Source organism: Podarcis melisellensis, assembly GCF_964234715.1.
Source record: "Podarcis melisellensis genome assembly, chromosome: 1".
NCBI lineage: Eukaryota > Metazoa > Chordata > Lepidosauria > Squamata > Lacertidae > Podarcis > Podarcis melisellensis.
Genome location: NC_138528.1, coordinates 71,225,379 through 71,251,269, shown reverse-complemented (window position 1 = coordinate 71,251,269; position 25,891 = coordinate 71,225,379). Strand labels below are relative to the sequence as shown.

General features: G+C 39.2%; 1 protein-coding gene across 1 annotated transcript in view; it reads right to left on the bottom strand.

The window, feature by feature from the left end:
• Positions 1-12,843: 12,843 nt before the first annotated feature.
• Positions 12,844-25,891, bottom strand: part of OTOG (otogelin) — a 94,309-nt gene continuing 81,261 nt past the window's right edge. The window contains exons 49-56 of the mRNA XM_081903506.1: positions 25,290-25,330; positions 23,260-23,335; positions 22,292-22,470; positions 20,962-21,066; positions 19,718-19,837; positions 18,459-18,504; positions 13,577-13,656; positions 12,844-13,445 (exon numbers count right to left, since the gene is read on the bottom strand). Coding sequence (XP_081759632.1) covers positions 13,245-13,445; positions 13,577-13,656; positions 18,459-18,504; positions 19,718-19,837; positions 20,962-21,066; positions 22,292-22,470; positions 23,260-23,335; positions 25,290-25,330 — 848 coding nt within the window. The 3' untranslated portion in view covers positions 12,844-13,244. The remainder of the gene's footprint in view (positions 13,446-13,576; positions 13,657-18,458; positions 18,505-19,717; positions 19,838-20,961; positions 21,067-22,291; positions 22,471-23,259; positions 23,336-25,289; positions 25,331-25,891) is intronic.

Sequence of the window (25,891 nt, the reverse complement as noted above, 5' to 3'; positions counted from 1 at the left end):
TGCTTAAATGAGCTATGGTTGACTGAAGTAAATCCTAGCACAGATTTCATTTACAGAGCAGAAGCAGAAGAATAGAGGATTCATGAGTTTAACTGTGACCATGATGCAGGATGACCAGTCATCTATTGCCAGCTCTTAGCAAGGACAGAAGAGGTATATAGTGATATTGCCTTCTGTAACATTTGGAGAAAATAGAACTGGCTGCAGAACAACATATTCCCTTGGCATCTCTGGCTCCCAGGATAATTGTTGCAACATAAAAAGCAATGCCATTACATTTGTCATGAATCAAAATAACAATGGTACGCTGCACTCTGGCATGATGGCATTCATACAATATCAGAACTATGCAATAATGTATGGTTATTCTGTTCCCTGTCCACCTTACTCTTCTAGCTCTACAAGTCTTCAATGAGCTATCTAAAGTCCATAGGCCTTATAGATTAACTTCAAAACCATTAAAGTGTCTATTTTCAGACTTGACTAATTCATGTACATGCTCCACCTCCTGTTTACAGACACATTCATATTAGGCTTCTTGAGGAAGCTGAGCAGTAGTGAAAGAGTTAAGAGTTTATTGTGCTTTAACACACTTCAGCAGATCATCTTTCAACAATGGCAGTAAAATCAGCATGTAGCTTGAATTTTCTATGGTTGAACCTTGAACGTGAATCATTATATTACAATGTAGTTATTGATTTCAACAGGAAGAGGATTAAGCCCAGAAAATCAGGTTAGGAACCTGAAACTTGACTGAGGAAAATGGAATTTTTCTGGTGCTAAAAACCTCTTATGTTATGTAAAATACATTAAAATTGCAGACAAGAGATTTGCCCATTTGGAAAATATCATTGCTTGTCATCTGAGAAAATACAGATCTGTAGTAAGGTGAACACTTTTCTTGATAAGTGTTGCATTTTTTATTTCTATAATACACAAAAGTTTCAGGCACATCTTACATAAACATCAAACTTTCATATATCTCTAAAGGTGTGGGATATCAAAATTACCTCATCTGACTGAATGAAAAAGGCCTCCGAAAGTTCTCCACCCTAATGGGGAGAGGAACAGATATAATGCCAGAAGCCTGAAGGAAACCTGAAAAAAGAAATTCTCCAAAAATTCTCTTTTGGGAAATTTCAGCTCAGTTAATAATGAAACTTTATTGCTAGATCAGACTGTTGGGTGAAGAAAGCAAAGAACTAAAGGGACTAACTGGAAAGAAGAGAGGTTAATCCCATTCCTTCCTTTAACAATATTATAATATAAATAATAGTAAAAATGGATCAAAAGTTGCACCTGAAATTCTCTCCTATGTGAGGATAGTGAAAATAGTGAGAGGGTATTTTGCCAAACGTTGTCTGTGAGGACCCTGAAATTGTCGAACTTTTGTTTAATTTTTTGTTTGGCTCAGCTCTACTTACCACATTTTATTAAGTTCAAACCTATTAATTAAAAAGCAGTAATTTCTAAGCACAATTCTGAACACGGAATTCTGTTCAAGATCAGGGCCCAATAATGTAAGACTTCATTTTTTAAAAGTGTATATACTTTTCTAAATTGGTATTTTATTTTACATGAGAACATAAGAATGGCATTGCTAGTTCAGACCAAGTGTTCATCTAATCCAGCATTCTCTTCACAACACTGTCCATCCAGTTGCTTTCCCAACCTTGGACTTCATGTGTATTGCCATAGGGGCTCTGCCCTGACCATTTCTTTAAAGCCTACATCCGATAAGTGGCTTGTGTTTCTGGGACAAATGAAATCAACTTCAGAAGCAAAGTTCAGTTTCTCCATTGGAATCATTGTACACAGTTGTCAGTAAAGCTGCCAGTCATGAGACGTGAGGGAGTGGCGCTCCAACAGTGAGTATGTCAGAGAAGAGCGATAGTATGGGAGATGAATCTCATAATGACCTGGCGATCTTAGAAACAAATGAAGCCGAGTTGAACTAAATGAAGTCAGGAACTACCGTAAGTGAATCTTCGGAAGGAGTATTTTCTATTTCAGTTCAATGTGCAATATTTCAGATGTCCACCAGGCAGCAGATTTCTTGGCCTTTTTGAAACGTGTGTATGTGTGCAAGAATAACTACAAGAGGGTTTGTTTTAAATTTAAATCTCCGCTTGATACTTTATAAATTGGTTTGGCACTTGATGATAAAGGACAGGGTCCATGAACCTGTGTTTTAAAGCAAATATATTCTAAACAGGCTTTGGCACGGGACATGCACCTGGCATCACTTCCAGTCTGTTCTCAGGCACCTCTTGCCGCAATAATAATAATCCGGGCAGGATTTGCACTAATTCCTCATATTAAAAGTACATCTTAAATGTTTGGGAGGAGGATTTTCTTAAACAGCATCTTGCACCAAACATTATGCTGCAAACGTTTGCAAGACTTTAATTTGAACTTCAAATGACATATTAACCAAAATAGACTAGATGAGCAATAAGCAAGTCTCAGACTTTGTAACTCGGCTAGGCTTTCAGTTCATTCCAAGTATCTAGATCATAATTTAATAGTTTCAGAGAAGGGGAGTGTAACAGGAGATGAGTCCTCAATGACACATTGATTAAAATAGCTACTTGAAAAAAATGCCTTGGATTTATCTATGTATTGGTAGGAAGGTGACCTTGGGTTGATGCATAAGGTTAGTAGAACTGGACAAACTAGCAAGTGAAGGGTTCTCATTAGGCAAATACTTCTGCAAACAAAAAGTTTATAATCTCACTTTTCAAGAATATCTGTGGGTATACTTTATCAGTTTGCCTTTTTAAATACAACTCCCATTTTTTTCTGACTATCAACCATGCCAGCAGGGGTTGATGGGAATTGTAATTCAAACATCTGAAGGACACCAATTTGGGGAAGGTTAGAGGCTAGCCTTGGGTCAAGACCTGACCCAATGTTGTTGTTGCTGCTGCTGTTTTAATTAGCTTAATTTACTGTTGGATTATCAAAATTGGTGTTTATATCAGGTTACGCTAGTGTGGAAGTTGTATAATGAATGTAAACATTCATGTGTTATCAGATAATGACAGTTTTACTGTATTTGGGTTTAAGGACACAGAAATAAACGGATTATTGTAGTCTGAATACTCACTGAGGATCCAGGAAGAAGAAGAAGAAGAAGAAGAAGAGTTTGGATTTGATATCCCACCTTTCACTTCCCTTCAGGAGTCTCAAAGCGGCTAACATTCTCCTTTCCCTTCCTCCAACACAACAAACACTCTGTGAGGTGAGTGGGGCTGAGAGACTTCAAGAAGTGTGACTGGCCCAAGGTCACCCAGCAGCTGCATGTGGAGGAGCGGAGACGCGAACCCGGTTACCCAGATTACGAGACTACTGCTCTTAACCACTACACCACACTGGCTCTCAAGGTTTCATGGTTAGGCACTGTGCGTAGCACATAGTAACACAGCCCAGGAGAACTATTGTACTTCAGATTGTCTTATTTAGGAGAAAGCGTTTTGGATGAAACAGCAGCACCATATTTTCTTTGATCTGCTGCTCATACACAAAACAGCAAGGACAGGCTAAATAAAAGGCAAGGAATCTCAGTAGCACTCAGAAGTTAGGTGGTGGGGTCACTCAATGAGAAGAAGCCTATACTAGGATTTGAGAGCCAGGACATGAGCTGAGGTAGGAAATTCACTGCCAAGCAGCTAGTGAGCATTTTTATGGAAGCAGAGAAAGACATGAGGCCTTTGCTGGAAGTGAAGCTGTGCAGATCCAAGTGGGATGGGTGAGAATGAGCTACCAGGTTCAGAAAGTCCAAGGAGAGGAGAAATTGCATTGTGATATTTCACTAGGAACATGAACATGCTCAAAGCTGATCCTCAAACAGGAGAGGACTTTTATGGGAACTGAATATCTAAATCAGAAATTGAGGAATTAGGGAGCAAAATGTAGTTCTTCCTATACTGGTTTGGTTTGACCCCACAGTTTGAGGCCCACAGTATACTCTGACTTAACTGTACAATGGTACCTTGGGTTACAGATGCTTCAGGTTACAGACTCCGCTAACCCAGAAATAGTACCTCAGGTTAAGAACTTTGCTGCAGGATGAGAACAGAAATCGTGCGGCGGCAGCGGGAGGCCCCATTAGCTAAAGTGGTACCTCAGGTTAAGAACAGACCTCCAGAACGAATTAAGTTCTTAACCTGAGGTACAACTGTAATGTGTTTCCTTGACCTCCACTTTCTTGATTTTTTCTTCTTCTGGAGAAGTGATTGCTCAGACTTTCAGCTTATAAAGGAGAAAATGTGTCATCTATCAAAATATGTCTGTATGCAGTCTTAACTTCTAGCAATGTGATATGCATGTAAAGCCCTCGAAAAGTTGTTCCCTTGTTTTTTAGCCTGGGCTCAAGGGTGCATTACCCCAGTTACAAGAAAGATACATTTGTACGGGCATGCAATGTGACAGCTCCTGAAAGTATCATATTCATCTCTGGAAAAGTTTGTGCCTTGGAGGAAGAACCATTCTAAAGTACTGTTACTTGCATTACACTGTTACTTACATTACTTGTATCCATATTGCAAACATAAACCCTATACCCAATAGAATGTACATTTAATTCCAATTTTGTTCTTTTCCTATCTTGTTAACAGCGTTTATATGCACATACAAATAGTTCAAGGAGAGCTTAAATTGCCCAGACGTCATTTGAGGGCAGGGTTTGAGATCTTTGTCATCTCCATTAAGTATGGTTGGTGGGGGTGAGCATGAAGGCCTTCTCATTGTGGCTCCTGAACTATGGAATGGCTCCTCTCTGGCTAGAGCTTTCAGGCTATTGGTTTTTATCTGATGTTTTCTGGTGTGTTTAAAGCCATAATTTTACGGTTGTTGCTGTGTGAGATTTCATTTTCATTTTTTGCTATCATTTTTCTGTGTGCTATGTTGAGTCCACATTGACACAGAATATAAATATTGTACTAAATACATAAAATAAAATAAGACTGGTTTAAAGAAAAGCCTGTACAAGTGCATGGGAGAATTGCTGATTTCCCACCCCCCATAAATAAAATTATATTTATATATATATACCACCTTTTCTCTAAGGAGCCCAAGCTGGTGTACACCCTTCTCCCTCTCCATTTTAACCTCACACCAACACTGTGAGGAAGGTCAGACTAAGAGATAGTGGCTGACCCAATGATACCCAGTGAGGTTCAGGACTGAGTGAGGATTCGAACCCCAATCTCCTAGATCAGGGGTCAGGAACCTTTTTCAGCGGTGGGCCAGTCCACCATCCCTCAGACCATGTGGTGGGGCAGACTATATTTTGGGGGGGATTTAGAAGATGATTGGGCCGCATCCGGCCCCTGGGCCTTAGGTTGTCTTCCCCTTTCCTAGATCCTAGTTCAGCACTCTCAACTACTACATCACATGGGCAACCCTTAATAGGCCGTAGGTGCCACTCTTGAGAGTTCCCAGACTTCACATGTGGGCTTTCAGGGAGAAATAGGGAACTGCTGCCAGAAAGAGAGGTGCCAATGTAATTTAAAATTTCTTCCCCTATACACATAAATTTGTGTACTAGGCACCAATCTGTTTTACATCATTCCAGTACAGTGGTACCTTGGTTCTTGAACTTAAACCATTCTGGGAGTTCATTCGACTCTCAAAACCGTTCAAAAACCAAGGTGCGGCTTACGATTGGCTGCAGGAGCTTCCTGCACTCAATCGGAAGCCACTTTGGATGTTCAGCTTCTAAAAAACGTTCACAAACCAGAACACTTACTTCCGGGTTTGCGGCGTTCATGAGCCGATTTGTTTGGGAGCCAAGCCATTCAGGAACCAAGGTACCACTGTATACAAATGACCTATGCAGTAACAGATATCACAGGCTGATTTTCCATTGGTTGTGCAACAGTGTAGAATAAGAAAGTCAAGGGAAGCACACCCCACTTGCCACAAAAACCCCTTAGCAATAAAAAAAACCTCCTTAATCACAGCAGTGATTTGGCTTTTGCACTCCCATTAACCTGCTTGGCTCTGGGGGTCAGGTGCTATGTCCTCTGAGCTCATCAGAACCTCATGTCCTTTACTTCAGTCAACCCAGATCCAGTGTGCCTGTTCTTTCAGAATATTGATTCAGTCATTAAGCTGAAGATAGCAAGCATAAAGTAATGTGCAGAAGTGGAGCGTTTGAAAAAAAAAAGTTGCTGTATTGTAGAATTATAAATGCATTTATTTAATATCACTGTATAAGCTTTAAACTATGTTGCTTTAAAAGCCATGGCAAATTTATGAATGAAACTGTGCAAAGAGGATTTAAAAAGGGCTCGGCAGCAAGTGTTCAGGGGTCTGGATGCAGCCTGCCACCAGGGTAGCATGAAATCATTTGATAATTACACCATAGCCAAGGTGGATTAGTGTACCATAAAAATATAGGGCTGCATTATTTTTATTTATATAACAGATGGATCCTAGAAAGAGACTTTAAAAAAACATGAATGCAACACCATGCCACTGTTGACAGAGGATTTAGAAGTGTTACAATACAGCCGGGCCAAAAAAACTGGGAAATGTCACCATTCCCTTCACTCTTTTTTCCTGTCAAGGAGAAGAAAGCTGAGAAACAAATGTTTTAATGATATGCATTCCATGCTGGGATCACTTAGGAAGCATTGTCAGAAAGGAAAGGTTGCTGGAGATAGGTGGTTTACTTCTCAGCTCCTTGCTTGAAAGGATTTAAGCTTAGAGGGAAGCACTGTAATATTTTGCTGTATGAAAAATTTAGCAGCCTAAAAGATTCTGTTTACAGCAATTGCCAAGCCTCTGCTTTATCCTGCAGGGCTTGTCAGCATTTGAACATTATTTAGCTCTTAATTTGCTCCTCACTCTTTGAATTAGACTGAAGTAGTCCACTCCCACATGTATTTGAACTGGTAGCAGACATTTTCTTTTGTGTTTGTCCCAACTTTCCTATTTCCATTATATATTATATACCGCACTTCATCCAAAGATCACAGGGTGGTTCACAACATAAAAATACAAAATGAGAACACAAAATACATAATAAAACAAAAACTAACCAATAACCTCACCCTAAACACATTTTAAAGGCCACAGAATGTTCATCAACCAAAGGCCTGGTTGTAGAGAAAGCTTTTCACCTGGTGCCTTAAGATAAGTAATGAATGCACCAGGCAAGCCTCCCAAGGGAGATAATTCAAACTGGCAATTTTATATTGTGGTTGGAATACATGACGTTTCCAGCTTACACCAAATTCCATCATTATAGGGTAAGTCATCTTCCTCCAATTCTAGGATATTTTGAAATGGGTTCTCTTCAAAGGCAACAGAATTGGTCCTAATAAAGGTATAGTGCTGTTGTTGATGTCATTTTTTTCCTAATTGACCAGCATGGCTGCCTGTGTCTTATGCAGCCCTTATTTACTAATGCTGATAATCAGGCAACAACGACAATACAAGATACACTAGTTCCCTGACTAAGCCACTCTTGTTTAAAGAATGTTAGGCATTTTAACAGGATAATATTCCTCTAAAAGAATATACTGCAGAGGCCACATTCAATTACATCTCAGAACCCCTGGAAGCACAAGTCTCCAACGTCATCATACTGTGTGTGTGTGTGTTTTCTGTGTGTGGAGATCAGACCTATTATGGCCTGATCAAAATGCTCATTTCAAAATAGAACTTGTCTGTCTTCTGTCCTCTTTAGGAACTTAGGAAGCAAGAAGTCAACAATACAGCTGCCAGGAGGGAATAGGGCTTAGATAACACAGCTGTGGGATTAGGAAAGAGAGATCAAGAGCAAGAGTGCTCTTTAAGCTTCTACTGTAATTAAAACATGAAATGTGGAACAAATTGAATTTTGGAAGATCAGGTTTATAAAATAGTCAAATTTATTTTTATTTCAGTCCCGCAACAGGAAGATAATCATGGAAACACAAAGGGACAGTGGCCCTATATGTATGTTTAACCATTCACTATCAACATTGAACAGATTTCTATCAAACAAACTTGATGATAGTCAACTATCACTGCTAGCAGTGACTGAGTCCTGTACATTAGTCAACAACTGATTAAAATCGGGGTGTTTACTGTTGCAAAAGGAGTCTTGCTTATTTGGTAACTAGAATAGAAACTTCCATGTTTAACTCCACATTCATTTATTTGTTAATTTAAAACATTGTGCTATCTTTCCAAAGGCAAAACTGACTAAAGAAACTCTATGTTAGCCTTTAAACCATGGGCAGGCAAACTAAAGCGGGACGCAGGAGGCACTGTGGTCTAAACCAATCAGAAGGTCGGTGGTTCGAATCCCTGCAACGGGGTGAGCTCCTGTTGCTCGGTCCCAGCTCCTGCCAACCTAGCAGTTTGAAAGCATGTCAAAGTGCAAGTAGATAAATAGGTACCACTCCGGTGGGAAGGTAAATGGTGTTTCCGTGCACTGCTCTGGTTTCGCCAGAAGTGGCTTAGTCATGCTGGCCACATGACCCAGAAAAACTGTCTGAGGACAAACATCAGCTCCCTCAGCAGTAAAGCAAGATGAGCGCCGCAACCCGAGTTGTCCGTGGCTGGAGTTAACCATCAGGGGTCCCTTTACCTTTACATTTTAGGCAAACTAAGGCCCGAGGGCCAGATCCGGCCCAATCGCATTCTAAATTTGGCCTGCAGACGGTCTGGGAATCAGCGTGTTTTTACATGAGTAGAATGTGTGCTTTTATTTAAAATGCATCTTTGGGTTATTTGTGGGGCATAGGAATTTGTTCATTTTTTTCCAAAATATAGTCCGGCCCCCCACAAGGTCTGAGGGACAGTGGACCGGCCCCCTGCTGAAAACGTTTGATGACCCCTTAAACACCAAAACCAAATGGATGAATGCTTTTATGCCAGGGGGCACCAATGCAAAAATGTGCCCACCACGCAAAAAGTTTCAGTAAATATCCATTTAAAAATACACAATGCACAACAGGCTCTTTTCTCTTCCTACTCAGTTCTGGCTCAAGCTTTCCTGCATCAAACATATTTGCTTAAACATGCTCACATATCATTGGATATCAAGGCTGCTCTGAACAAAGGAAAGGTACAAAGAGCTTCTTTCTGTGAATGTGACAATGGCTGATGTAGTTGCCTTTTCCTGGTTTGATTGTGGGAGCATGTCACACAATTTTGTGGTCCCTTTCTTTTAATGTTTTTAGATCTGGCAGCCATTTTGTGTGTGGCCACATCCCCCAAGGCAGCCATTTTGTGACAGGCACTCACAGCACTTTTTCAAAATTCCAAACATGCCCACTGACCTGAAAAGGTTGGCAGCCCCTGCTGTGAATGTCAAAGAAGATATTTCTGATATTTTTCCCTGTTGAAGGTAAAATTCTGAAAAGTGTCACAGGCATACTTCTAATGTCAGAACAGACATTTGTAATAATCTGACACATGAGCTGCAGTAAAAGGTCAAAGGGCTCTACAAGAAGTACCTCGCATATTCATGTCAGAAGGATCCCATGCATCCTTTGACCACTTGCTGGAGAGTATGAGCAGAAAGAGCTATTATTGCACTTACGTCACAGGCATCTGGTTAGCCACTGTGAGAACAGAATGGTAGAAGAGATTAACTTTCTGTCTGATCCAACAGGTTATAAAATTGATAGAGGACCTCTGAAAGGAATATCGCCTTATTTAAACAGCCTCTATTTAAAGTTTGGGGATAGAAACACAGTATCTTTGAAAGGCAAGAATGTTTTTGATTTTTATTATCCAGTGTAAAATGTGACCATTTATGTTGCACATTCAGTGGGAACAATTCAGAAAGATGGTTTAGAATAAAAACAGAACTCTTTTACTTGATTTTTTAAAAAAACAACCCACCACCATCATTGGTCAGCTGTGTTGCAAAAACTCACTCAAGGATTTGTAACACAATATAAATGAAATACACCAATGCAGTCTTGTTGCATCGAACACTTTAAAGCACTAGTAGCAAAAACTAACCTATAAAAGAGTGCCTGTTTATTAGATAAGTGAATATAACATGCAGAGTATTCAGAAAGTGATAGCAAAGAAACCGATGTGACTTTTGCCTTAGTATTTTTTTATTATCATTGTAATTTAATTGCTTGCAAGAGGCAAATTCTAGTACCAGGGATTCTCAAAGGCAGGGTCAAAGTACATGAGTAGATTATTCTGTCCTGTCAACCAACCTGTCTACCTTTAACAGTTCACAAGCTGTTTTGTTATTTTGCTGCAACAGACTCAACACAAGTACTTCCCTGCTCCCCTGAGCATCTGGCATGGTGGGACAGTGCTACAGAGGTGCCCTCCTGATACTGGCATGGCTGTTTAGAGGATGGGGTGGTGTAGAACAGTAGCGCGGGTGGGGCTATGAGTACAAAAGCAAGTCTGGTTCCACCAGTGCGCCTGTGTGGTCCTGACCTTGCTGCCACTTTGTCTCACCCTTGCACCATCTGGGTGAGCAGCAGCAATGCTGGTGTCAAGAGATCAGCTCTGCCTCACAATACCAGCTGCTGGAAATAGTTCAGAAGCTGAATAATACAAAGTGATTGCATATAATATTGTTTTCTTGATTTCACAACACATATTTGATCGAACTGGTCAGAGAAAGTCAGGAAGGAATATATTTGATCAGAGAGAATCATGTGTCACTTGCTGTTACAAACATCATGTAACCCATCTCTTTAGTTGATTTTGTTCTGAGAAGCCAACTTCCATAATACATCATAAACTGCTTCTGAATTTATCCTGGCAGTGGAAGAGACTCCCTCAGAAAGTGGTGGAGTCCCCTTCATTGGTGGTTCTTAAGCAGAGGTTGGGTGGCCATCAGTTGTGTATGCTTTAGCTGAGATACCAGCATTGCAGAGGATTGGATTAAATGACTCTCAGGGTCCCTTCCAACTCTACAGTTCTATGATTCTGTGAAAAGTAGCTTGAAATGCAATGTAGGGAAATTATCATTTGAGAAAAATGATCAGTCACCCCCAAACTATATAGAGAGCTAGTTGTATATTTCTCTAGATGGTGGATATTCTCCTTAAGAGACACACAAATGTCACACATACAATATGATATGCTATAGAAGGCAAAAGATTTATTTTTCATATAAAATGTGTTTAAATGAAAGGGAAACACTTTTTAAATTTGATAAACTGGTGTAAATCAGTTTGTCATAATGTTTTCAAGATGCAGCTATTGCTAATATTTAACTTGGATGCTGTCAAATGGCAGATCTATATTTCCTAGCAAATATGCTTTTACATAACACCATAAAATATTTAAAATATTGTATTTCATACCAGGGAACATGTTTATATATACAGTTCTCAATATTGAAAATATTTCCCTGATAAACATAACTATATTTATATCATTTGCCTTCTTTTGCATTATCAGTGTGATGTATACTTTCTTACAATTTACTTGCTGTGTCATCCAATGTATATACATTCATAACACAATATTGTCTAGGTATTACGACTACAATCCTATACAAACTTGCTTGGGAAGAAGTCACACTGAACTCAACAGAACATGCATAGGATTTCATAGTACACTATTTGAAGATGTGTGGGGATCTTTGGGGGGGGGGACAAGGATAGCGAACATGTAGGGATGGGGTAGGAATCTGTCTACTCTGATTCAAAAAACAAGTTTGTCTAATCCAACTTGGGTGGATCATGACCAGAATTGCCTTAATGGTCTTCAGAACCCTCAGTCTGGTAGGTTCATTTACAATGCAGCCTGATGGCTGCCATCTTTTCCCCACCTCCAGCAATTTTCATTTTAAACTTCTAAAACAGGGCATCCAATTGCCCCCAGTCTGAGCACCTAGTGCCACCAGGACTTGATGACGTTCTGTCTCCGTCAGGGAGAATTGGACAGTAAAAGCATTGCAAGTCCTGTAACACTCAGGAGAACTTGCTGCACACTGAATCAATTTGCGTGGTGGCATAGAGTACCATGCACTAACCACTCAAGCTGAAGGCAGCTGGGTGCCCTGCTTCAGGATTTTTTGTGGGGAGGGAAAGATTGGAGGCAGTGCCCAACTCTTGGACCACCTGGTATATTATTTATTTATTAAAGTGTGTTTCTAGGCAGCTTTTTAAGGATTTTCCATTTTAAAAAATCTTCCCAGAAACAGGGAAGGATAAATTTAGCCCCATAGCTTCTGGAAACCAGGATAGACTGGTCTTTAATGGGTCCATCCATCCCTCCTAACCTGGCACCTTCCAGATGTTTCAGATTACAACTCCAATCAGTCCCGCTGAGCATGCCAACTGTCAAAGACAATGACAGCTGCAGTCCAAAATATCTGTTGGTCACCCTGTTTTAAAAAGTGGTGGTGTGGTTGACACAGAATAAATCAGACATCCACAAAAACAGTTCTGTCTGTTTCATGGCCTCTTTCAAAGGCAATCCCTTTTCTTTTGAAAGTTGGCACATACCACAATTTTTAAAAAATGAAATTAACAATAGGACCAAAATCCTGCAATTTCAGATATTTTTTGCTTTTGTTTTTATTATGGACTAGTAATAGAAATCTAGCTATAAAAAATTGACCAAAAGGATCCCCTTCCTCCCCAAATCGCTAAAGAAGTACTACAAGTATCACCTTTCCATAATGCATAGTTAACTGAATGGGTGCACAGGGGAACACAGATCCATCTTCTAGAACCATCATTAGTTGGACACAACTTCTTCCTTGCAACTAGAGCTGGATCAGGGCTCTTCTCTTTTAGTGGTTCTAAGGGATGGTTCATATATCACAATCAACCAATGATTTGTAGATTTAACAGCTTACATGAATTCTATGACTTCATAAGAACAATGTAACATGAACAAGCAACAACTTCCATGAATGGGAGAATTGGAAAATGCATATTTGCCTCTTCACAGCCATTGCTACCATGAAACTGTGTTTCTCTGTTTAAATGCTACACTGCTCCTGTAAGTAGACCAGTCACACAATCAGTTAAGTGGCCAATTTTGTTGTAAGAACTAACCCTTAGAATATTGTGCCTCACTGGAACGTTCAGATTTTTGTGGGGTTGTGTTCTGAAAATATAACATCAGTGCTGTAAGTTCATCTGTTCAGCAGAGATCCCAGAACACAATCCAGTTTATTTAAATGCTGGGGGTTTTTTTGTAACTGTAGGCATCTGTGTCATCAACATTCTTTGTCCTAACTCAGGGAGTAAAATTAATTTCACCCAAAGCTGTTGAACACATTGATTTCTTGTAGCATTGTTTCATGACCACTGGCAAGAACAGTCTGTGGGTTCTTGAATAGTATAGCTGACCCAGGTGGAGTTGCCACTGCAATATAGCTGCACATTTCGTCTGTGTAGCCCAAGTTCCCTGCAGCATTTGCAGAATCTTGCATATGTATTGATGTTATAATTATATATGCTTGCCGAAGGGCATTTTCCATCACAGGAAACAATATTTACCTGGAAATAAGCAGAAAAATAACTTACTGTGCTAAGAGAAATGGCTAAATGGCTTCCAACCAACAATAATGCTAAACTTTCAGGGTAACAGAGTGCAAATAGTAGTGGGACACTGCTAATCATTTACTTACTGGTGTGTTACTTCGACAATCATTCTTGCGTATTGTCATCCTAACAGTCACCTTTTTGCAGAATTTTCCATCTTCCTTGCCTGCAAAGAATGACATGATTAGAAACCAATTAATACACCAGGTAAGCATATAGAAAATAATAGACAAAGACCATGAGCAATGGTCTATGTCATTCAAATTTTGGGCTCTCAAAATTATTCTAAGCATTACATTTATTACCAGCACAAATATTCTGTGTATCAAAAAATCTAAATATAGATAGGACTGTGTCAGTATAGTTGCCATTGAAATGAGTGGAGCTTGTACCAATGAAGTTCCTGGGGTGGACAGCACCCTAAAATTCACTTTCCAAATTAACAGAAAACTTAATTCCAAATGTATTTATTTTAAAGTGCCAGTGTTTTTAATAATTGTTCTCAAGTAAGAGCTCAGGACTATAATCTAGGGCCCTAGTCTTAAATTACTTACTGCTAAGTAGCCTCATGAATGTGAATAGGTCTATCTCAAAATGTGGAAGTAAACTATCCAAGTATTTTCCAAAAGCACTTAACATAATTTAATTCAGCTGAATTCAATACTACTAAAGTGGTGTTACATAAAAATAAATATGGTGTGTACATGGCAACATTCATAGTGCCAAGTCTATGGTAATTACACCATCATATTTTGGGTAAGCAATTTGAAGATTGCACTCTAAGGGTTTCACACTGTGACAATTGCACAACATGATGTGACATCCCAAATCAAACACAAAGCCACAAAGGCAACAGCCACCAATGCCAAACTGTGTAATAGGGAACTAGATAGATGAGATGGTGAAACAGTGCAATTTGGAGGCAACTTTCCTATGCATGATACCCCACTCCAAATCTTCAACACCAGCCCAACTATTTTACATAGGAGTTACAAATGAATAACAGACAGGCTGCATTGCAAGCTAGGATTTGTTTGCAACATATGAGATACCACTGTTCTTACATTGGCACAAACTCCTGAATAACACCAGTATTCACAGAGGTGTTTTATTGCTATCATTCTCAGTTCAAGCTACAAGCCTTTTAGTTGAGAGTGGCCCATCAGTGAGACCACCTTCACATGCAGCTGCAGTCAAACTATTTCTTCGTGCTGCAATCCTTCATAGCTAGAAGCTACACATCACACTGCAGCCAACTGCCTTGAAAATATGGTTGGACAGGTGGCATACAAATATTTAAAATAAAACAAACAAGTCAACAGGAACAATTTGCTTATTTACTCCCAATCCAATAGGAACTCTGCCAGAAGACAGTGTGTCAATTGTATGGGGAAGACTTTTGTGAAGGATTATTGCACTGTTTCTGGTTTGCAGCATTTCTCATTGAGCAACTACCAGCACCACTTAATTATTTTTAGAAATGTTAAATAACAGATGATAATATTTAGCCATTCATTCAGCATATACCCAAGGAGACAGTGCTATACACATATGCCATACTTTTTGGTAAGTGTTATTTTAACAGCAAGCTTTAACAAGCAAAGCGATTAGTTTCTATTTTCTACAGAACTATGGAAATTACTGAAAATAGCAAGCAAAATAACCATGCAGCAAGCTAAAACACTACGCAAATGCTTACTACCAACAGTACATTGTTGGCTAACAACAATGCACTGCCCATACAGTGCAAAATGAAAAGATATGTGAGCAAATCTGAAAAAAATCAGCAGTTCATACTTCAATACAGCTTATTTCAACCAGATGTTGTGACCTGAGGGCATGATGCTCCTATGAGGGAGTACATTGTTGGAAATCAACAATGGTTCTGTCTGGTTTGTTCCTACTGATTTCCAAGAATATGTACCTGTGTTACAGCTAGCACTAGGTATAGGAGTGACTGGGCTAACGGGGAATGGGAGCAACAATGACATTCCAGAACCTAATAAGAATATTACAAATCGAACACATTATATATGATACATAGATGCACAAACATTAGGGAGGAATTCAGTGTTGTGCTAAGGCATTCATTCCTTCAAGGTACATATTTTGGCTCTACACTCCTGTTCCCCATCCCACTGCTCCAAGAGTTCTCCCCGTTCCCCCATGATAATTGGGGGGAGGGGAATGAGGGGGAGGAAATCATTCCATCAAGGAAGCATAATTGCCTGCACTGACAGAGCCTCTTAGTGCTACTTTGAATTCCTTCCTGAGTTTAAATAATATTTTCTTGTTTTATATTTAAAATAGGTTCTTGCACGTGTGCATGTAACTTTCTTTTATATGTAGTAGTTGCTAAACAATTTCCTTCTCCTTAAATTACACACAGTAATATCTTATTTATTTTTTCATGTTTGTGTCCCATTTTTCTTCCAGGGAGCTCAACATGGAATATTTAAAAAAAATGTATTGTACTGACATGTTCATATTACTGCAAGTATATTGCATTGCTATGTAGCTACGGTAATAATATAATACATGAGCATTACCAATTCTATCCACTCAACAAATCTACACGGGAAGTTTAAGCTGAAGTAAAGTTGTCCAAAGCTACCCAAAGTGCCAATTTTGAACCACTTATATGCAGAATTCATCATGCGAAAGGCTGGGCTGGATGAATCCCTAGCCGGAATTAAGATTGCCGGAAGAAATATCAACAACCTCAGATATGCAGATGACACAACCTTGATGGCAGAAAGTGAGGAGGAATTAAAGAATCTTTTAATGAGGGTGAAAGAGGAGAGCGCAAAATATGGTCTGAAGCTCAGCATCAAAAAAACGAAGATCATGGCCACTGGTCCCATCACCTCCTGGCAAATAGAAGGGGAAGAAATGGAGGTAGTGAGAGATTTTACTTTCTTGGGCTCAATGATCACTGCAGATGGTGACAGCAGCCACGAAATTAAAAGACGCCTGCTTCTTGGGAGAAGGGCAATGACAGGCCTAGACAGCATCTTGAGAAGTAGAGACATCACCTTGCCAACAAAGGTTCGTATAGTTAAAGCTATGGTTTTCCCAGTAGTGATGTATGGAAGTGAGAGCTGGACCATAAAGAAGGCTGATCGCCGAAGAATTGATGCTTTTGAACTATGGTGCTGGAGGAGACTCTTGAGAGTCCCATGGACTGCAAGAAGATCAAACCTCTCCATACTGAAGGAAATCAACCCTGAGTGCTCACTGGAAGGACAGATTGTGAAGCTGAGGCTCCAGTACTTTGGCCACCTCATGAGAAGAGAAGACTCCCTGGAGAAGACCCTGATGTTGGGAAAGATGGAGGGCACAAGGAGAAGGGGACGGCAGAGGATGAGATGGTTGGATAGTGTTTTTGAGGTTACCAGCATGAGTTTGACCAAACTGCGGGAGGCAGTGGAGGACAGAGGTGCCTGGCGTTCTCTGGTCCATGGGGTCACGAAGAGTCGGACACGACTAAACGACTAAACAACAACAACAACAACACCCAAAGTGCCTCATGACTGAACAAGGATTTGAGCCCAGATCTTCCAAGGTGAAGTCTGACACTCTAACCACTTCACAATAGCCACAAGCCAACATGAAGACATGCACTGTTAGTCTATGGATTTTGTGGAACTACATGATGTGCCACACAATCCTTTGAATGTTTACTTGGAAATAAGTCCCACTGAGTTCAATGAGATTTACTCTAAAGTAAGTTAGCATAGGATTGCAGCCTCTGATATAAACATATACCCAAGTGATTCTGGGCTTAGTAAAAATGTGAGTATCTATGAAATTATAAAATAAATTAAGCTGACAACTCCTTTGTACCATAAAATGAAGATACTGCCTCCATGATTCATTTGTCCGGTATATTTAAACAAAATATTAGTAATAGTTTCTGCTTTTCACAGAGCCTCTACTTCTGTAATGTGTTAACTTTATTTTGAGGAATACCAAAGAAAGCTGATGTCAGAAAACAAAGAGGCACATTTTCATGAACATCAATTCTACATGTCAAGTTATATTTTGAAAATGACACTGTTCCCTTTATATTCTTTTAAATGTAAATTAAACAGCTTAAAATATAAAATATACCACATATCATAGACAAATATGCCCCTACTTTATTATTAATAATTTCTTGGCAAACTGAAACCATGAAAAACTTTATTTCACACACCCCGCAATAGCTTTTGTAAATTGTAATGGGATTTCAGCTGCAGAATTTCCTGATGAATTATGTCCCTGTGTAACAACATTATGGCTTTCCTTTTCGTTTCTTATTTATCCTGTAAGTACTTATTTGTTTATGACTGTTTGGTTCTGTGTTGGTATTTTAAATAGTAATAGTTTTAAATAGTAAAATCTTCAGCTAAAGGAAATAAACAGCAAAGCTCATTTAAATCAACTAAATGACCATGCAACCAAACTAATATTTCAAATCATAGTGAATGAATCATTGATTAGCAATTTTCCAGCTCTTGCCCCACTCCCAGCTGGTTGGTCTGATTTGTGAATTATGATTAAAAGAATCACTACTGGTTGCAGAAAAGTAGCCTTAGATTCAGTCCCAACCAGCGAAAATAACACAGGTGTCATTCTAACCTTAGTAAATATTGTCTTAACTCAGACTGAATCTAGATTTAGTTTTACTGGCAATGGTAGACAATGCTATCACCTGTGTGATTTTTTTACAATCATTCACAATCTCATACTAGGTACACAATGATCTAAACAAAACATGGAGGTAAATTTCATTGATTTAAATGGCACATGATCTCTTAAGAACTAAAGTTAAGTTCAGAATGTTACTGCTATTGTAACCATTGGGTAAACCAATTTAATTTTTGTTATTGTTCGTGCTGCTTATTATTTAGATGTTTCAGAAGGCAACCAGTACCCCTCAAAACTCTCTCATATGTACATCATTATTGAAGTTTTGGTACTTACATGTTTTGCAGCATCCTTCTAAGAATGGTACAATATATCCTCCAACCTGAATTTGTATTAAAAAAAAAGTCACTACCAATATGAAATCATTTTTAGCACTAATTCACAGGTTGTAGTAATAGTAGAGATGAACTATTGGAAGAGCACTTAACTGCACTATTAAGAAAACTAAACAGTAAATAAACCAGAACCTAGAGAATAATACAATATTTATTTTAACTGAAACAAAATATGAGCCTGAATAGCTCAGTTGGTTACAGCGTGATGCTGTTAATGCCAATGTTGCAGGTTCGATCCCCATATGGGACAGATACATATTCCTGCATTTCCAACTCTACAGTTCTGTGATTCTATTATTACATTTTTTAAATAAAAATATTAGATTCAGCGTAACGTTCACTCTAAACAAAAGTCAAATCAAACAGATTAGGAGCAACATAGCAAGGCTTCTCTTCAAAGTCTACTTGAGAGGAAAATGTATGTATAATCCTCTAGGCACTTTGACTGCCCCTCTGAACTGCATTGGAGTGACACAACATTTGCTTTCTTCCCATCATCTGTAGAACACTTCTACACCTGGTAAATCAATGAGCAGTCACAGTGCTCACTGTAGAGGCTTTTTTATCTTTATGGCTCTGAAAAGTCTCTATCTCTCTCTTCTTTCTTTCTTTCTTTCTTTCTTTCTTTCTTTCTTTCTTTCTTATTTGCATCTATATCATGGTGGTGTACATGGCTCTCCCTCTCTCCATATTATCCTCACAACAATGCTGTCAGGTGGGTTAGGCTAAGAGGTGGAGACTGTCCCAAAGTCACCCAGTAATCTTCATGTCTGAATGGGGATTTTAATCCTGGTCTCCCAAGTCCTAGGACCTACAGGCTAACCACTTTACAGCACTGGATCCATGGTAGTTTACATTACATATAACTCTGTGGTAATTATATTACCATGATGTTGCAAGCATCCCTGTTTCCCTACCAATGCTGCCCAGGGGTGTGGTGGGCACACAGAGACTTACAGTGTGGCGGTTTTGTGATGTATATGTTAAGTAGATCTAAATGTTACAGCCAGGAGAAGGGTCACTCACCAGAGGGAAGACTGATTTCAACACCATCCCATTTCCAAATGCAAAGTCTAACCTGTGTTCCGGCTCTTTAGCCTTTACGACCTTTTGTTCCATCTTGTTGCAATAAATGGAAGTGTCCAGAGGAAGCAAAATAAAAGCTTTCAAAATCAAATGCAAAATGGATGAACCACTGACCTTCACACATTCCGTTTCATTAAACGGTGGACAGCTGATGGCTGATGTAATTAGAACAGGTCCAAATGGTGTGTTTGTGCAGTCGTATCTGACACAGTTCGAAATCCAACTGGTGCCAGGCTATTTTGAGTATTTAAAATAATCGTCAGAAATACAAACACTTCAAAAACCAATAGAATTTGCAGTTTTTTAAAAAACACACACAAACAAACCTGATTTAAGGTCAAAATAAGCCACTTGCTCGCACTGAGGGAGCTGTCACTGACATTCCTAATACCAAATACAATCAGTACTGTGCCTTTCTGAGAAACAAGACTTCCAGATGCATCCATGAAGTAATACAGTTCTGCACTGTAGCAACCTTGGTTTATTATATTTCTTATTCTCACATAGTCCTGTGACAGACCAGCATAATTCAATGTGACTTCTGAATGGTTACATAACTCTATGTAGGGTGCAAATTAGTAGTGAAAGTATCATTGTTTCTCCCCCGTCCCACCTCTTGTGAAGAGAAGCCAAAGCGTACATACTGTTAAAGAGCTGTACTATTCCTCTACTACAGGCATCGCCAACCTGCGGCCCTCCAGATGTTTTGGCCTACAACTCCCATGATCCCTAGCTAACATGACCAGTGGTCAGGGATGATGGGGATTGTAGTCCAAAACATATGGAGAGCCCAAGGTTGGGGATGCCTGCTCTACTATCTATAGTGCTCCTTATTGATCTTACAGTTGTTGATTTTCCCACCTTAAGATTTTTCAATAAAATGAAATGATGGGAAGAAGAGTGGTCAGCAACTGCATTTGGTCACTAGACTCAGCACTTACCCATGTCCTCAAGGCAGCTGGGAGGTTGATGCTGTGCAAGCACACTGGTGGAGCCAATCTTGAACTCCTGTTGCTGGTGTGTTTGCATGGCACCAACTGCCTCACTACCTTGCCCTCACAATAAAAACAGTGACTCCATTGTCAGGAGGCCAAGTGAGTACCATCATCCTACCACGTCATTCAGTACTATCCAGGTAGCTCCCATCATACATAGCTATGCCATCACCAGAGTAGGAATGTGCAACTTCATGATTCCTAAATTTGTTTCGCTAATGTAATTTGAGCACAGATTGCTTGCTCAAAAAATTCCACAACAGGTTTTTTGGGTCGGAAGCACAAACTTAATTCAGCACTTACACTTAGTATCCAATGAGAGCTACTCTCCCTCCATAAGAAAAACTGTAAGTACGAATTTACCTTAAAATGTGAAACTGTTCCATTGCTGAAAGAGTGAACACAAGACACATTCTTGCATTTTCCACAACAGGTTGTTAAATCCTCTGGAGGTTCATAGACTTCATTCTGATAAAGTAAAGGATATCATTTCAAATATACTTCAAATCAGGAATTAAGATTACAAACATGTATTTTTATTACAATATTCCATCGAACTCTGTCATAATCATAGTATCTAACGGTACTATTAAATGTATTACTGTACCTTAAATAAATGTACTGCTACTATTACTAGGAGACCAGTGTACTTCAATGACCCTTAGACTTGCATATGGGAAGCTGGGTTCATGCTGTGGCTCAGCCACTTTGAAATTGATTGTGGGCCGTTCAACGTGATCAGTTTTTAGCATGATAAATGTACAGTTCATACACATTTGTTGTGTCCAAGAAAAGATTATCTTCTGTTGCCAAGATGCCGTGATACAATAAAACCAGGATAACCTGGTTAATGTCCATCAGTTGAGGCAACAACTTCTTAAGTTCTGCAGAGAAGTCAAGCATGGCTATTAAGTTTTAATTCATGCTGTGGTTTGACTTCTGTTTGCTCATGGCAATTACTCAAACAGTGAACTATGCTTGCATTTTCTAACACATTTATGTGTATCACATGCACATTCATGTTTACGCCACTAAAGCATACATAAAATGACTTTCTGTCTTCCATATTAGCAAAAACATGAGAGTTTTCACAATTAAATTGTATTTATGCATAGTGCAATATTTCAACAAGCCTTTGTCCAACACTAATAGCATGATATCCTGTCCTCATAGAAAGGATTGTTGGCTGCATTTGCTGTAGCAGAATAGTTATAATGATGCTCAGTTTCTTGTTTGTTGTACAGAAGCTCTTCAAGCCTCAACAAACAGATACAATATCAATTGATTCAATATATGGGGAAATTTTCACCAGGAACAAAATGCATTGTATCAATTGATTAATTTATGTAATGTTCGGTAAATATACTCTACATTTCTGCAGCTTGCTTTGATCCTTGAAACTATTACCTATGCAGAGGAGTTAACTTCTAACAGCAAGTATTTACTTTTGTAGAACAAATCATAGCAGCATTAAAACATCTGTTCTTATAACTGAATGCTATCAATGGGTCAACCACTAATCCCAGTTTTCAAATAAGACCTCTTGTTATAAGACATCAGAGATTCTGGGTGGGGAAATTAGTGCAACTGCACTAGTTTCCTTTATTGTTAATAAAATGATTTACTTTAATTATTCCTATCTGCTGTTCTATTTTACCAGAGAAAACCCAAAGTTAAATTCTAAACTTCTTACAGATTTGCACCTTGCCGCACAATCTATAGTGGATATATTTATCCGATAGTACTTGGTAACAGGATCAACTATGCTTGTGCAGTACGAAGTGTGGCAAACACCATCAGGTGAGTGTTCAACAATGGACTGTCCTGGATGCAGAACACCTCTCTCGCTGCTTAGGCACACTTTGTCTCTTGCTGGAACAGATTTCCAAAAACAAAGTACATTGGAGAAAGTTAACTGAAATAATCAAAACCGATGACAATTGATACTTCAAAAGAATAAAGAATAGCGAGGACATAATACTTTTAGACCTTCACAAATATCATTTGGCTTATTCGTGAAAGTGAGTCAACTGAATCCATTTTTATCTATTTACGACTTTATGTTGGCTCATACTGGTTGCCTCTTAAAAAAACCAAAGGCCACATTCATTAAACATATCTGTTCAGCTTTTCTTGAAAGCATAAAAAATATGTAGTAATATTTTCTAAGAATGATTTCCTTAGAATAATGAGAAACTATAGATTTAGAACAATTTATAACTATTATACTAACACTGATACTTAATAATAATAATAATAATAATAATAATAATAATAATAATACTTCCAATCCTTCTACATAATGCTTCCTTGGAAACACAGCAGCAGCATATGAAACTGGTTTGTCTTCCACTTTTGCTTCATCATGGTTCATTGTTTCATACAGACAAATGTGTTGATAATAATTATGGCTCATTTGAAATAAGCTATCTTGAAACCAAGCTGGCTTGTTTCAAGCAGATGATACTTAATGTTAGCTACTTTGTGCAAGCTTGGATAAAGCAACAAACTGGTTAAGCAAAAGGGGAAGTACAAGCTTACAAACCTCTGGAAGGGGAGGAGAGTCTGTCCTAAACAGCATGATGTGTGAATGTGGCCATAGCCTTGAATTAAATAGGATAAATTAAATGCTTTTTTCAACTAAAAATCTTGTATACTTACAACACTTGTACTTAGTGCAGTGACAAACATTTTCTGTGCTGTTCTGGAATTGTTCATCTATAATCAGTTTCTCTCCCTGTCCATAAAAGAAGAAAAATACAATTACTATGCCATTAATGTTGCATTTCAATGTCAATGCTAAGAAGCACAGCTTTTATATATGTTGCTTAGTAATAAAGTACTTTCGAAAAGTGTAACTTAAGCTACACTGGGAGGTAAAAATCTGGTTTCATAGCAATGTTTAGAAATATGGACTGGAAAAGGTAGCCTCTGCCTAGTGGCTACTTTATAGTATACATGCCCAGGGAACACAGGCCTAAAAATAATACAATATTTCTTCCTTTCAGACAGTTTACTTTTACCGGTATATGTTCAAACATTAAGTATACCACCCAATCTTATAATGATCATTTAAAAGTCTGATTGGATACATTGCACTTATTCCCAATTATGAACAGGATGTCTTAGTCAAAGGGAAATTACATGCAATTCACTGCATACTAAAAGGCAATCTCTTTGTCAATGTTTGCTAAAAGCAATAGGTGTCATCCATTTCTGATGTTCCACTTGTGCACCAGACTTCTGCATCTACAAATGGAACTTCCCATTCCTCTCCTACCCCAGCACCCTCCTCCTAGGTGTGCTCTGGAGTTTTGGGGAAGTCCTGCTGTGTCTGCTGGTGTGATGTTGGATCTCACCCATCGTTCCTAATCCTGAGCTATGTGAGCATTTGGATGCTTTCCTGCTTTCACAAACAGAAGCAGATGCTGGATCAAAATACTGGCTACTTACTGCAAATGTTCATTCCAGGGAACTGTGCAGAAAGTATACAGGAAACAGAGCTAAGTCATCCTACTACCCAAGGCAGACAAGGTCACATGATGCAGAGGTGTAGAGAATATGTAGCTCTGTGTTTCCACCCACAACCCCCTTTCTGGCCATATCTGTGCAAGAGGCATAGCACTCTCCCAGAACTGACATGGCCCACAGAAGAGGTAGGAAGCTATACACAGTACTCCAAGCTCATCAAGCTGAAAAAAGGGTGCAGCTGGATGTCTCCTGCATACTCCTCTGAAAGAACATTTATGATAAGCAACCAATGGTTAATTCCCTGGTTGGTGAGCAGGAGCTACCCAGGAAACAGAGGGATATATTTCCAAGATCAGCCAATTAGGGAGGGACAAATTTATTGCCAGATGTCTTTATGTCCCCAAGGGAGGAGGCTACAGAGGCAGTTGCTGCCCTACTGGAGTGAGCTGAGATATTTAATAACGTTGAAAGACTTTGGCCTCATGCACCTTGGTGATGAAAACACACAGCCAATGGGCCAATGTGAACATGTTGATTTCCCCCCCCTCATCTGGGGTGGAAGGATACAAAAGTGAGTGAGAATTATGAAATCATTCAGTTTTATGAAATCAAACTTTCTGGGCCCTCCTAACATCTAATTTATGGCATGTCTATGTGGGGCTTCCCTTGTGCTTGATCCAGAGGCCGTGGTTAGTGCAGAGTGCTGCAGCATGATTACTGACAGGAGTGAGGCCTTGTCAGCATGTAACACTTGTGCTCAGAGATTTGGACTGGTTGCCAATCTGCTACTGGGCCGTGTTCAATGTGTTACCATTAGTATACAAAGTCCTTAACAACTTGGGGCCAGTTTACCTACGAGATCGCCTTGCTCCACATGTGCCCACTCAGTTGCTTCAATAGCTAGAACTGGCACTACTACAGGTGCTACATAATACCCATTCCAACATTTCTTTGAGTCCTACCCTCCAGAGCATGAGAAAACAAGCTTGCTCCACCTTCCATGTGACAGCCTTTAAGATATTTGAAGATGACTATCGTATCTCCTCTCAGACTCCTCTCATTCTTGTTCAACAATATAAATAATGGCAACAAATTCAGTCTATGTCAAATATGATTGGAGTCAAAGATGACTGGAGTCAAAGATGGACAGCACAATTTGCAGGCAGTTCATTGTATTAGAATAACATTTAAAATGTGTTTTAATAGGATTTCCTCCTTACCAGTTTACACTGAGGCTTAGGAACGGTTTCACATGCACATTCTAAAATGGGGAAGGGAAGTGACAGAATAAATGTTCATACACTTTCATGAATGCAAGCAATCAACAGACAAAATTATTTCCTAAAATGATGCAGTTCAACGTTTGCCAGGCATTCCATAAACAAGTCTTGTAGCACCTTAATTGCTAGCAGATTTATTGTGGCACACACTTTATGGACTAGAGCAGGCATAGGCAAACTGGGCCCTCCAGATGTTTTGGGAATACAGTCCCCATCATCCCTGACCATTGGTCCTGTTAGCTAGGGATGATGGGAGTTGTAGTCCCAAAACAGCTGGAGGGCCAAGTTAGCCTATGCCTGGACTAGAGTCACTTCATCCCACAAAAGCAGTATCCTCAACAGTCATCCAGTTTCTCTAAAGTTTTATTCCCCTGAGACAGAGCATTCCAATCTTCTCCTTCATTCTCAAAGAATGTTCCTCAGATGTAATGTAATGGATGTAGGGTTGAACTTACTTTATTGTTATGAAGGGGGAATGGGTGGTGCACACATCTTTCCTCCTTTCCATTAAACACTCTGCAATCTCCCCCGCTGCCCACTTT